General features: G+C 39.2%; 1 protein-coding gene across 3 annotated transcripts in view; it reads right to left on the bottom strand.

Annotated features, from left to right (window-relative positions):
- SNX18 (sorting nexin 18) overlaps positions 1-13,932 on the bottom strand; it is an 83,253-nt gene that overhangs the window by 50,828 nt on the left and 18,493 nt on the right. The window contains exon 2 of one of the 3 annotated variants that reach the window (XM_005556892.4): positions 5,136-7,819. The exons of 1 other annotated variant lie outside the window; for it this stretch is intronic. In XM_005556892.4, the coding sequence (XP_005556949.1) occupies positions 7,566-7,819 (254 nt within the window). In that variant the 3' untranslated portion in view covers positions 5,136-7,565. Of the gene's footprint in view, positions 1-5,135; positions 7,820-13,932 lie in introns of those variants that run through there. One more of the 3 variants, XR_012413661.1, reaches the window with a different exon arrangement.

Raw genomic sequence — 13,932 nt, 5'->3', positions numbered from 1 at the left:
CATTCCTGAAAGCAAACAATGTTGCCTTGCTACTAATTTTCTGCATTTACTTTCATAAATAATCTACACATAGGCCAGGCACAGTGACTTATGCCTGTAATCCCAGCACTTTGGGAGGCCGAGGCAGGTGGATCACCTGAGGTCAGGAGTTTGAGATCAGCCTGGCCAACATGGTGAAACACCGTCTCTACTAAAAATACAAAAATTAGCCAGGTGTGGTGGCAGACATCTGTAATCCCAGGTACTTGGGAGGCTGAGGGCATGAGAATCACTTGAACCCGGGAGGCGGAGGTTGCAGTGAGCTGAGATTGTGCCACTGTACTCCAGCCTGGGCGATAGAGCAAGACTCCATCTCAAAATAATAATAATAATAATAATCATCTACCGCATATATAAGCAAACACATTCACTTTGTTTTACTCAAAGGGTAGCATATAAATATTTCTCTGCCTCTTTTTTTTTGTTTAATTTTTCCTAGGAAAATTCTATATTGGTATATGAAGAGCTTCCTCATTTTTTTTTTTTTTTTAATGATAGATACCTACAGTTTTTAATCCTTCAGAAAGCTGAGAAATTTGTTATGAGATGACCTGTCAGCATAAGTACCTAAAAGATCCAATTTTCTTTCCATTGATTCTGGGATAGGAGCCACGAAAAAAGCAACATTTGTGAAGAAAGCTCCTTTACTCTGGAATTACAGGTTTCACTTTCCCCATAAGTCCTTCGTTTCATGCAGGAAACACAGACTTACGGACTTGACACTCTCGGGAGGTTACAGCCACATGCGAATATGTAGTTAGCATCTAGGTAACTCAGTTGGCTTACAAGAGTTCACAAACAGCAGCCAAGTAATTTTTTAAAAAGTGACTAAAAATACAGATTCTGAACAAACACCAACAGAAGCATCATCAGCTTTAAGCTGAACCTTAATTTGGTAAATCCTAAACTGCACTCCAATATTTTAAAGATTTTTCATGCAAAAGGAACTATTTTGAACTAAGACTCTGCATTCTTTTAAAACTGCTGGGTTGAACAAAAGTGGAACAAACAAGTTGCCTAATCAAACTTGGTCTACGCTAATATTTTGATTCAAGGCATGGCTGCTGCAAAAGCCACTCAGAGGCACTAAATTCAACTTCCCAGAGTGACACATTGACCATCATCTTACAACGTCTGTATCTAACACGAGGCCAGGGCTGGGATAGTGAACATAGAGTAGGCTGCCTCTCTCTGTCCTAGGTCTCAAGTACATATTTTTAGGATGTAAAAAGAATTCAATAAAATCACTATTAATTTGGTGAATAAAGACAAATTCTGAACTGTCTTTTTCAGATATTCCTAGTTAGAGCTACAGGACAAATTCTTAAACATATTAGCACTTAGCTTTTGGAGACCAAGGGGGAGCCTTGCTGCAAAGGGCTATCTCTGGAGAGCTGAGCCCCTCCCCACCCTAACAGGAGGTGTTGGTGGGTCTGAGAAGCAGTGGAGAAGTAGGTTTCCAGGCAGAGTAAGAAGGATGCTGTGCCAGGGCTCTGCAAGACAGGAAGCTGGAATGGGGTTTGGTCCTGTGACCCAGGTGGGCAAAGTGGGCAGAAGGTGAAGTTACCAGGGCTAATGCAGGAACCTCTGCCTACCTGGGACCCAAGGGTGAACTCCTTAATTTTCCATAGCACAGCTGACACAGTGTTCTTATTATTTAAATCCTGCAGCTCTCCCTTTCTCACATAACCACAGAGGGTCTTTACTCTCTCCATACTGTCAATGCCTTGGGCTCAGGGCTTTCCACCTGCCATTCATTTCTCATAATATGTCCACAAAGGGGATTGTATAGTTGGCCCTCAGTATCTGTGGGTTCCACATCTGTGGATCCAACCAATGGACCATTGAAAATATTCCAAAAAAATCCCTCAAACAATAGGGAGTAACAATACAAAAAAATACAATAAAAATACAACGGTGTAACAACTACTGACATAGCCTTGACACTGTATTAGGTATGACAAGGAATAAAGAGATGATTTGAAGTATACAGGGGAATGTGCATAGGTTATATGCAAATATTATGCCATTCTATGACTTGAACATCTACAGATTTTGGTATCTGAAGGGAGTGGGGTGGGATTGGGGTATCCTGGAACCAATGCCCTGCAGATACTGAGGGATGACTGTATACCCCATTATAGATAAGAAAACTGACTCAGGTTAAGTCACTAGCACATGGTCACATGATGTTCAGGAACAGAACTTTTACTAAGTACCTACTTCTAAAATTGTTATCATCTCCCGTGTTTGTCGCAGAGGGAGTATTGCAAAATGGTTAAGGCTTCACATGGTGGTTAATCTAACACCCTCCAGAATTCAATACAATCTAAGTCAGTCAATCACACAATTGAGGAAACTGAAGGTCAGAGCTGGGTTAGTGAGTTGCCTGAGGTCAGAGAGTGGAGCAACTAGGATCTGACCCAGGTCTCTGGCTCCAAATTGCTGCCTTTCTCACTGATATGCTGGGTCAGCTTGCAGAGAAGCTCAACAACTCAGCAATTCCATCCTGAGAGCCATTTCCTGGAGTGACAGCAAATTTAAACCACTGCAAAAATAAGGTCTAATGCATCTGGCCACTTCAAACTTACAGATCAATTCCAGGGTAGGCTGATGGGACACACAGCAACAAAATACCACACACCGTGTTTTTAAGCTCCCTTGAAGGTGGCTTCAAATGGACAATTGGTCTTGCCTTTGGCATGCTTCTGGTACAAGTCACCCAATGAAGCTGAAATGGCCTTTAAGACAGGCAGGCAGTTTGAGAAGCTCTGACACAGGGATGACAGGATTGAGACATTCTGGGATCAGGGCCAAGTAGGGAAGACTTGTGATCCCTGGAAAGGCTATAGCCATGAGCCAATCCCAGATTAACTTCCGCCACCTCAGAGGCCTGGCTTCCACTGCTGGGTTTTTCTAGTTTCCTGCCCATGGAGCCCTAGCACAGCAGCATCCCTCTCTACACTGCCTAGAAGTCTACCCTGCCACTCTTCAAACTCTCCAGAGCTCATTTCTCAGCAAATTCTCTGTTGCTGTCACCTGAGTCCCACCTGTGACCAAGTGGTACTCATGAGTAACCCTGACTCTGACCAACTGGAGTTAAACTTTCGACCTGTGGTTCTGCCAAGGCCATTCTTATGGCAACTGGAATGTGCTTCTATTGTCATTGCATGGAGGTGGAAGCTGGAGAGAAGGGGAAACAGTCAGTTTTGGACCCTTTCTCTCACTCTTCGTAACAATACTGGAAGGTAACATCTGGCGCGCTTCCCAGTCTATGTAAGATTGCAGTCAGCCCTTCTGCTGACAGACCCGGCACAGCACCACAGACTCTCAGCTTTTCCAGCAGAAATGGGTGCAAACAGCAGATTCTGGGAAGTTCCCTTTGTACTTCTGTGCCCAGTGCCCAAAGAATGATGGAATCCCTATCATTCCAGCAGTGGAGACTTGGGAAGATATTAGGGATTTCTGAAAAGCAGAGAAATTGCATTCAGTGTAATCTAGTTTAAAAAGAATAGGCTTCAGCCAGATCCCAATTTGAATCTCAGCTCTGTCATTTAGTTTGTGTGATCTTGGTCAAAAGAAACTAGACCTCACTGATCTCTTTAACTCATCTATAAACTAGAGATATTATCTTCCTCATAGCTTCATTGTGAGGATGACCAGACAAAGGTCATCTTAAGAGGTGTCAGCCATGTCCTTTCTTCTCTTGCATACTTTTAAGTGTACCTCTCCTTCTCACAGCCTCCCCAAACCAAAGGTGATTTGTCCAGATGTCCATCACTGGTCCAAGTGTATCTGTGAACTAAAAGATGGCTAGGCCATTTTAGACATTACAAGATGATAAGAAAGGCAGGCCAGGAGAAAAAATATATATGTGTAAAACAAATCTGTAAAGATAAGCAGATACAAGACTACAAAGCCCCATAAAGAGGGCAAGCTTTGTCAAATGGGACTTTGGCCCCTTGCAAGATTTGCCAGGTCCCATAGCCATAATATTTTGGCTTATGTGTGTTGGAGTTTGCCTATTTATGGCAACCAACAGACAGTATGTGAAGTACTCAAGCACCTGCTTCTGTCTCAGGTGTTGGACTCATGGGAGCTACTATTTCAAAACCTCTCACTCACAACTTACTGCTATGTGCTTAATTCCTGATGTCACTAATGTAAGCAGATACTCCATGCCACTATCTGAATAACTACGGTTTTAAATTAATCAAATTAGCTACAGTGTTTGATGAATAATTTCTATGGTAACCACAGATGAAGCTCGAGACAGAGAACATGCTCTTCTACTTTTTTGTGTAATTCTTCACATTAAATAAATGCCCCCTTGACAAGTGGAGAAAAAATAATTATAATATTCCATTGAAGCTCAGAAATAAAGCAACCTGTTTATTTTTTAAAAAGATAAACATGGCTGATCTGCACTAATCATAACATTTTGAAGGAAATAAAACAATATTCAACATTTCTAGACTACAAATAAATAAAACCCTGTTTTACTTATTCTGTTAACCAAAGATGAAATTGGAAATGAGAAAACTGAATGCTTATGGATTTAAAGGTACCAGACATGGCATTTGATTTTTAGAAAATGAAGACATAAATGGAAAATGGCTATGGCAATGAACTTAAGAATGACATTTAAAAGTTTATACACAAACTTTACATACTTGACAGACTCAAATATTTTTCAAGTCCTTAGTTATGAGAACAGCAGCAAAATTTAAGACAATTAAATATCGGCATGTAAGAATCTGCTGTATTATTGTGAATAAATGCAAAACAACTGTATCAGTGAAGCCTGGGAAAATCTCAATCACTATAATATTCATGCACTGGCTTTACGTTTCACTTTCAAATGCGTTCCCTCATTCTGGGCACAAACTGGGTAGGTACCTTCATATACAACAGCTTGGATGGGGAACGAGGTCACACCGCATGGCTGTAGAACCAGTCTCGCTGCATTACAGTTACAGCACATCAACAACTCTGCCTAATTAAAACAGCAAAACCAGGCTCAAGTGCACACCCTGTGTTACAAACACATCACATATCAGGATTACAAATCATAGAAATAAAGACAAATAATGGCATGAAGGGCATGATAGTTTATTTTAAAAAATTGTACCACACTGATCATGATGACCAGCATACACATGATAATGGCTTTTCTCTTGGGTTTAACACTGCAGTAGTTTTGCATACTGCAATGTTTCAATAGGACCAAGAACGTTAGAGAATAAAAATCTTAGATGAAAATGAACACTAATAATTCTAGTGTCCTCCCCCATAGAATTAATGTAAACCCCTTATGAATCAGTGGCATTATAATGTTATGTGGTTATGAAGAATGAAAGTTCTCTTAGAAGTAGGCAGCATGAATTTATACTTATATAAGTATAACTTATACTTCCTTATACTTTCATCTTTAGTTTTTATAATTTAAGCTATGTCCACCCTGGCTAAAGTACAATCATACAATATACCTCAGATAATTTCCATGCTACCATTGCACAAGTTTAGTGATTTTACTATTAAAAAAAAAAATCAAACCACCATCAAAATAAAGAGGCAAATAAAAGTAATTTTTAAATCATTTGAAAAGCATGGTGCTTATCTGTCCAATACAGACTCAAACTTAAATGCTATAGTTGTAATTTCCAGACTTCTGCAAAATTAACATTTATATATACATATGGGTTTTGTTTATAGAACTGTATTTTGCAATCAACAAGCTTTAGAGAACAATATATTTGGTTACAGTTCCACATATCTGTAGTAAAGACAAAGCCACATAATGTTCATGATGTTAAATCTGGCTCTAAGTAACCTAAGGTACAAAATTTTGACCAAATATCAAAATGATAATCTGATCTTAAAAATTCAACCCATATGAAACTACTTTTTAGAGAGTAAATGTGCTGTTCAGTAATTATTTCAATAACCTTTACTGAGTATCTGCAAACTGATCCTTTTCTTTAATCTTTGTGACTCACCAATATTTCAAAGTGACCTCTTCACTTCTGTGTTACCATTTCAGTACCCAGGGATTTCTGAGGCAGCATAAGTTTGACTTCATAAAAACAGTAGATACTGTAACAGTGACAGTTTTTAAATCTGTAAACTCAATAATCACATTAGTTAGCTCAGCAACTATAAAAACATTGAGATTGGGGCACTGTAAGCCAGAATCTCTTTGTGCTTTTTAAATTAAGCTGCTTTTGAATCTTTTTGGTATTTATCAGCCATCTGTATTTCCCTTATAATAATAAAAGAATATATTTAAAATAAATTTTAAGGTTAAATGTCCTGCGGGGGCTCATCAAGACTTTTTTTTTTTTTTTTTTTTTTTTTTTTTTAAACATAGTATAAATCAATTATCTTTTTCCTTCAGTATTTGGAATAGCAAAAATTATTTCTGGTCCCTCCTTAGATCAATCAACACCACTTTTCATAACATATAACACTGAAATTTACAGACATCCCTGAAAAGTTTTTAAGTAAACGAGTGAATCACAGTGGAGTCTCAATCAGTTAACAGTGTAGATCCATTTTTTTTTTTTTAAAAACTGAATATTAAAAGAAATCTTCAAGCTAAAAACAAAAACAAAACCCTCCTAAGAACTAAAGCCAAGTGTGTGTTGTCAATGATTCGATACTTTTATCCCCTGACTGATTTAGACTCCTCCTCCTCATGTTGTAAGACATATTTGCTGAAATCTTCACGCCAAGCTTTTGGGACACCTGGGTGAAGAGGCTATGCTACTGTTGCATCTAAGGGAATAGTGGCACCATTTCTTCCCTAATAGACTTCATATCCAAAGATGAGCAATAAATCTCACTCCCCTGCATTTACCAGCATGTTATCAGGAGATAATACTTGCTGTGCAAATTGATGACAGCTGATCCTCCCACCCCACCCCATCCCCTACTGCCAATATGAGGTTATCATCAGTTTGTCATTATGCACTGGCCTTTCACTCTTTCAATCAGAAAAGCTGTGGCTTACTTTAAAAAGGTGGGGAAGGGACGGGGAGAAATGAAAAACCAAGAGTCTAAAGGCACAAGGTCGCATAGCTGCTCTAGTTGGAGTTTGTAAACAGAGAATAGGTTGAATTTAGGTAATCCCAATCTATGAGAGTAAAAAGGCATCCACAGCAGGCTTTTATCCAGCCAGCTTCTTTGAGACCCTTCATGGGTTTTGAGGTCTACAAAGTATGCACTAAAATACCCATACTTCAAAAAGCAATAAGGCAAATAGTATAATCATTATTCCAAAAGTTACAATGGTAGTGTAGGCATACATAGTATAATTTAGTTACAATGTGTGGTACTGTTTCTATTATATAACCATATTAACTGTTTATTTCCTACATAATTATAAATTCAGCTGGGTTTCAGTTGAACACAAAACCGTCCTTGTACCACCACTGATAGTTGGCAATAGCTCTTTGACAGCAGTTTTTATTCTGCTGTAGAAATTATCCTTGAACTGAAAAAGTCCACAATCCAATGTCCAGTCATTAAACACTATCATATTTGTGAAGAGCTTCTTCCAACTTCTGGGTAACTTTTTGGAAAAATATTATTTGTTGTTGTAAGAAATGCTGCATCTGTGATTTAAAGTCTCTTACTCGAATCTGATGGAAGTGGTGAATTTCAGCCAAAGTGGCAAAAGAAATAGTGTTACAGCGATCCTGAATGCCGTCAGCCTTCTGCACCTCCATCTTCCCTTCCTCCACGTGTCGCCTACTCTCCTTGACTTTGGTAAGAGCTCCTGTAGTTAAAAATAACAATTAATTAAAATCCTATATATCCACAAATCCCAATGACATAACTACATATTAAACAGAATCTTGGGCATTGCAAATAGTTGCCCAAACTACTTTCAATACCTTTGAAATTTAAAGTAAGGACCATAATTACTCATTTTAAAAAAAGAAGGAATCCAGTAAAGTTTCTGAAAACACTCCCTTTGTTAAAATTTCTCTTCAAAAACTAGTGTTTGCCATACTGACCAAGAATCTGTAGTATCTCATCTCCTCCAGGTAGAGATGCTATACATAATTGATAATAAACTGAAAGGAAATGTCCTTTAAAAGACGCAACAAGAAAATGCAGTTTTCACACGCTTAAAAGGTGTGACATCATTATTTCCACATATATTAAGAGAATTACACTGTTTATAAAAACATCCCATAAAGGATCCAAACCCACTTCCTCAGAAAGTCTCACTAAATAATTAAGACTCTAGAACCAGTCTCTGAAACAAGTTAGTACCAACACAGGTTGTGTTTTGGAATCACGTCACAGTCGTAGGGGGTGCTTGGCAATGTTGCCAGTCTACAATTGGAGGTCACCCTCATCAGGGTTGGCCAAGCCCATATCTTGTCATCCAGAGTAAACACCTAGCTGAAGTGCTCAACACACAGAAAGTGCCTGGTGAAGGGGTGAATTGCGAACACATGTCTGATTTTGACTTCACGTTGCATCGGGAGACCCACACCTGGAGTACAAGGGCTTTAATAAGAATTTGCCCCTTTTTTGGGACTATCAGGATTGTTGAGTGTTAACTCTGCCCCGATGATGACCTAGGAATGATGCCAGCGGTTCCATAATCTCATGCCTAGAAGTATCAACAGAGGGTGTTGCAGGGGTGGGGGTGAAAGATTGGCCACTCCGGCAGGTGCCATATGAAGGCAGGCCTTCCCCTGGAAGCACAGTCATACAAAGACACAAAAGATTGAGGATGTTTAAGGGTAGGAAATAGGCTATTCCTAAGTTCTTGGGAATGAGTAATGATAAAGCTGAAATCACTTGAACAAAGCCAGCTTAAGAATTCAGATTTCCCTACTGTGCCTAGCACTCATTCCACCAAACCATACTGAAAGACAAGACAGAACACAGAGAGAAGCAGCTAGAGTGCCTGGCTTGGCAGTCTGAGAACACAGTACTACTGAGGAGGGAACCAGGAACCTTGAGTAGAAGGAGGTACAGAAACTGAGAGACTTTGTTTCGGAAATGTTGTTTTACCCAATGGTGAAATATATGAGGGAAGATGCCCTATTTCTAAATTTCTTCAAATCTCCTACAGAATAATATAAAATACAATATTAAACAAAACCCTTAAGGTAAAGCAGTATGCTTTTTTGGCATAGTTCAAAGACCTGAGAAATGAAAAAGCACCAACAGCAAATTTCATCCATATAAATGTATGTGCAGGTGTGCACATATGTACACATTTATTTTCATTGATTTATTCTAAATGAGCCCTTTAAGTGAAAAGCAGCAAAGCCCTGAAACAAGAACACATGGGTACTGCAGCTGCAAGGAGCACACATGCCCACACCACTTCCACCTAAGCCATGGCAGAGAAGTGCGCTCTGCTAGACAGAGGAAGACCCCACCCCAGTTCTACTAAGAAGCCATCACTCTGAAAGTAAGGCCTTTTAAACATTTCTACTATGGCTGACAGTATCAGCAAAGCACTAAAATTTGCCTGCTTGAAGAGAAAGACATCTCCCCAACATAAAAAATTAGTAATAATTTATTGTAAAACATTTATCTTTGTTATATTTGTACAGGTTTCACATTTCATATACAGAAATTGAAGTTGAAAAGACAGGAGGGCCGGGAGCAGTGGCTCATGTCTGCAATCCTAACACTTTGGGAGGCTGAGGTGGGTGGATCACCTGAGGTCAGGAAATCGAGATCAGCCTGGCCAACATGGTAAAACTCCATCTCTACTGAAAATACAAAAATTAGCTGGGCGTGGTGGCAGGCACCTGTAATCCCAGCTACTCGGGAGGCTGAGGCAGGAGGATCACTTGAAGCAGGAAGGCAGAGGGTGCAGTGAGCTGAGATCACAACGCTGCACTCCACCCTGGGCAACAAGAGCAAAACTGTCTCAAAAAAAGAGAAAGAAGAAAAGAAAAGACAAGACGAGGAAAGTATAACAGGTAAAACTACAGGAAAAAAAATTCAAAAAGACTGAGAATGTGTAGTGAAAAAATACATGTTTTATAATGATAAAGGGAATAGGAAATTAAAAGAGAAAAATCTCAAATGATTTGACTATATTTTCCATCTGATTTCAATCCAAGGTACCCGAGGAAGCCACAGTCCTATGTTCAAATGCTAAGGACCAGAATGCAGGATCCTGCCCTGCTCAGAGCCTGACCTACGTAACAGCTATTGCCTGTATTGGTAATATTCTGCAAGTATTACTTGCTCTAACTACTCTATGGCTTTTCACCATAGAGAATAGAGTCCAGTATAGAGAAGCTCTGAAACCTGGCCTTGAATTGGGTGAATGTCAACTAAGTTGCAGCTTGTCAAACTCCAGATTAGTTCACCATATTTTGAGAAACTGCATTGCGTTATATAGAATTACAGATGTGCACCCGTAACAACCAATTTAAAAATCAACAAGTCTAAGGCTTGCCACGGTGGCTTGTGCCTAAAATCCCGGCAATTTGGGAGGCTGAGGCAGGGGGATGGGCAAAGCCAGGAGTTTGAGACCAGCCTGGGCAACATGGTGAAACCCCATTCCTATGAAAAATACAAAAATTTAGCCAGTCCTGGCAGTGCACATCTATAGTCTCAGCTACTCCAGAGGCTGAGGTGGGAGGATCATCTGATTCCGGGAGGTTGAGGCTGCAATGAGCTGTGATCACAGTACTGCATCTCCAGCCTGCTGGGTGACAGAGTAAAACCCAATCTCAAAAAAAAAAAAAAAACAAAAAAAAAGAACAAGTCTAAAGTTTTTACAACTTATATCAGCATACATTTTCCAAAGTCTCGGATACAACAATGAGTATTAATATCTCTTTGAGGCCCCAGGATCTTGCCAGCATGTAATAACTTCAAGCTTCCTAAGCATACATACTAGAGAAGCCAAGAAGAATTTGGGACTCATTTTTAGTCAGGCATGGTGGCAGGCGCCTGTAATCCCAGGTACCCGGGAGGCTGAGGCAGGAGAATTGCTTGAACCCAGGAGGCAGAGGTTGCAATGAGCCAAGATGGCACCATTGCACTCCAGCCTGGGCAACAAGTGTGAAACGCCATCTTAAAAAAACCAAGAAAACAACAAAACGAAACAAAAAAAAACCAAAGACTCATTTTTTCCCCAAGTATGAATTTATTAAGTGAATAACACAAAATGTTGCTGTTTTTAAAAGTCCCCAAAAGGTTGGGCTCCCGGGTGATAATTTTAATGTGAACATTTATGGAAAGCCTGTCATGTATAGAGCACACTGATAGAACAGGGAGATTCAAACAGGAGCCACACCGCAAAGCACCGTCAGGGCAGGCAAACTACCCTGACACAAAGTGAGATAGGTCCACGAAGCACACAATTCTGCATGGGAGTTGAATACGGCTTTCTCCAAGATAACATGTGACCAATGTGACAACAGAAAATACTCAGAGGGCCTGCTACATGCGCACTGCGCTATGGATGGTGGCAGGGTGGAGGGTAGAGAATAGAATATCTGAACAGTAAATGGTAGCTGCTATAAATAGCAATAACATATGCTAGACATTTTCCATCTAACTTTCACTACAACTTTACAACAGACATTACTCCTAGTTTTACTACAAGGAAATTGAGGAAGTTATGCAACGTCTTTGAGCCTGACCGTCATCCACATAACCCAGCAGGAGGCTGAGATGGGATCTGACTGCATAACTGACTTCAAAGCAAGCACTACAACTATTTAGAAGAGAACGTGCTAGACAGGTGTGGTGACGCACACCTGTACTCCCAGCTACTCAGGAGGCTGAGGCAGGAGAGTCCAGGAATTCCAGGCTGCAGTGACCTGTGATCATGCCACTGCACTTCAGCCTGAGTAATAAAGCAAGACCCTGTCTAAAAAATTAAAAAATAAAAACTATATAAAATGGTAAACTAAGGTATTAAATAGCATACTTTAAATGTACAAATCTGTAGAATAAGGAGAGCTACGTGTAATCAAGGAAGATTATGTCTCCATAAAATTGTAGCCATAGATGTAGAACAAGTTTTTAAAAACAAAAATAACTTCCTTTAACTGAGATGTAACTAAATTGATTTTCTCCCAGATACACCTTCAAAAGAAAGTTAAAAGAAGATTAGCAATAAAACAAGTTGACGGTAATATACTTAGAACAAATTAAAAATCGAGAGTTCCTGAATATATCCTGAATTGAAGATAAGAGCTGTTAATGTTAAGAATGACAACGCCAAGGACCTTCCAACATCTGAAGCCAAATAAAAAAAGTTAACTCTTATAAAATACTTTGCAAAGGTTTACAATATATACATCTTTTCCCAAGAAAATAATTTCTTTTTTTAAAAACTAATCTCACAACTTTCCAACTTCCAATTAGTTTTTTTCTGTACACCTTTTAACAAACAGTAAAGGTATCAGTGCTCTCCTCCCTATGAAAACGGTAAGCTAATTATGGAAGTCAATTGACTAGTTCTGACTAGAAGTAAACAGGAAAAAAAAAAATGACATCTTTTAAACAGCTCAAGTGATCCACAGACAGACAGCATGAGTGTTTAACACTTGGGGACTAACACACAGAACCACTTTCTGGGGTTCCCAGGAAGCTTCCCTCTACCCACCTCTGCCTAACTCTGCCTAGCTCCTAACTCTGAGTTCAATCAAAAAGAAAGTGGAAACATATTTTTCCAATAGAAACAGTATTACAAGCGTTGGCTAGATGTGAGTGAAATAGTATTATTATTAGAAGTAGAATTTGGTTTTGTTACAAATGGTTGGGTTCTTACAGTTGATCTAACTGCTCAAACTGGGAATTATGTGTACATATTTTTAGGTTTCACAATTATCTTCATATTCAAAATTTTAAATATCACAAGAAAGGCAGAGAGCAAAATTTTCAGTTCTAGCACGTTGGAGGCAGAAACTATTGGAGCAGAGTTAGATGATCATAGACTTGCTACTTCTAGGATAACTTTAGAAATTAAGTAATTTGTAGCTGCCTAAGAAACAACTGCAGAGGTACAATACAACCAGCTGCAGAGCTGTAACAAAGTATGACAGCGTTTTTTCAGTATTCTCTGCAGAGCTGTAACAAAGTAGGCGAGCATTTTTAAAGCATTCTCAGGGCTATACTGCATTGTTTTTTAACCAAACCAGAGGAGTGTAAATGAAAACTAAAAATGTTGCCCAGAATCTAAATAACACAAGGGCTACACATTTTTATCACGGAACCAACATGAAAACAGGCAATAGCATCAAAAGCTCTGCTTTTTAAGAGGCTAATTTAGGAGGAACATGCCCCCTTGCCAGCCCCCTCCCCTCATAAACATCATATTGCCACCACGCTGCTTTCAAAACAGAAGAGGGAAATGAAAGAATGGGGGAGCAATTATACAATGAAGTCTAAGGTCAAAAGCATCACTGTTAGAACAAACAAAAGATCCCACAGTACTCATAGTTAGAACAGCTTTAAGATGAAAGAAAATAATAAACAGGTGTAATCAGAGGGAAAAACATTTTCCAACGACAATGTCACTGTAAACTGAAACTGCTTCTTGGGCTAAAGTAACAGACATTAGTTAGCTGCATCTGGAATAGCATGAACATATTACGATTTTATTATGAAAAGAAAGTTCAGGTGCACATTAAATAGAGATTAAATAAGAGGCTGACAATACAGACCAGTGTGAATATACTCTTTAAAAAACCTACCAATGAAGTAGTAACTTTTCCAATTCAGAAGAAAACACTATTTACACGTGAAGTAGTGCAGCTTTCCCAAGTTACAAAACTGAAAATAAATTTTCTTCTCTCTCTCTATTTAATTTAAATTATAGAGACAAGGTTTCACCATGTTGCCCAGGCCGGTCTCCAACACCTGAGCTCAAGCGATCCACCCGCC

The sequence above is a fragment of the Macaca fascicularis genome, chromosome 6 (genome assembly GCF_037993035.2).
Source record: "Macaca fascicularis isolate 582-1 chromosome 6, T2T-MFA8v1.1".
Classification (NCBI taxonomy): domain Eukaryota; kingdom Metazoa; phylum Chordata; class Mammalia; order Primates; family Cercopithecidae; genus Macaca; species Macaca fascicularis.
Note: the sequence above shows the minus strand (reverse complement) of the source record. Positions and strands in the feature narration are given on the sequence as shown.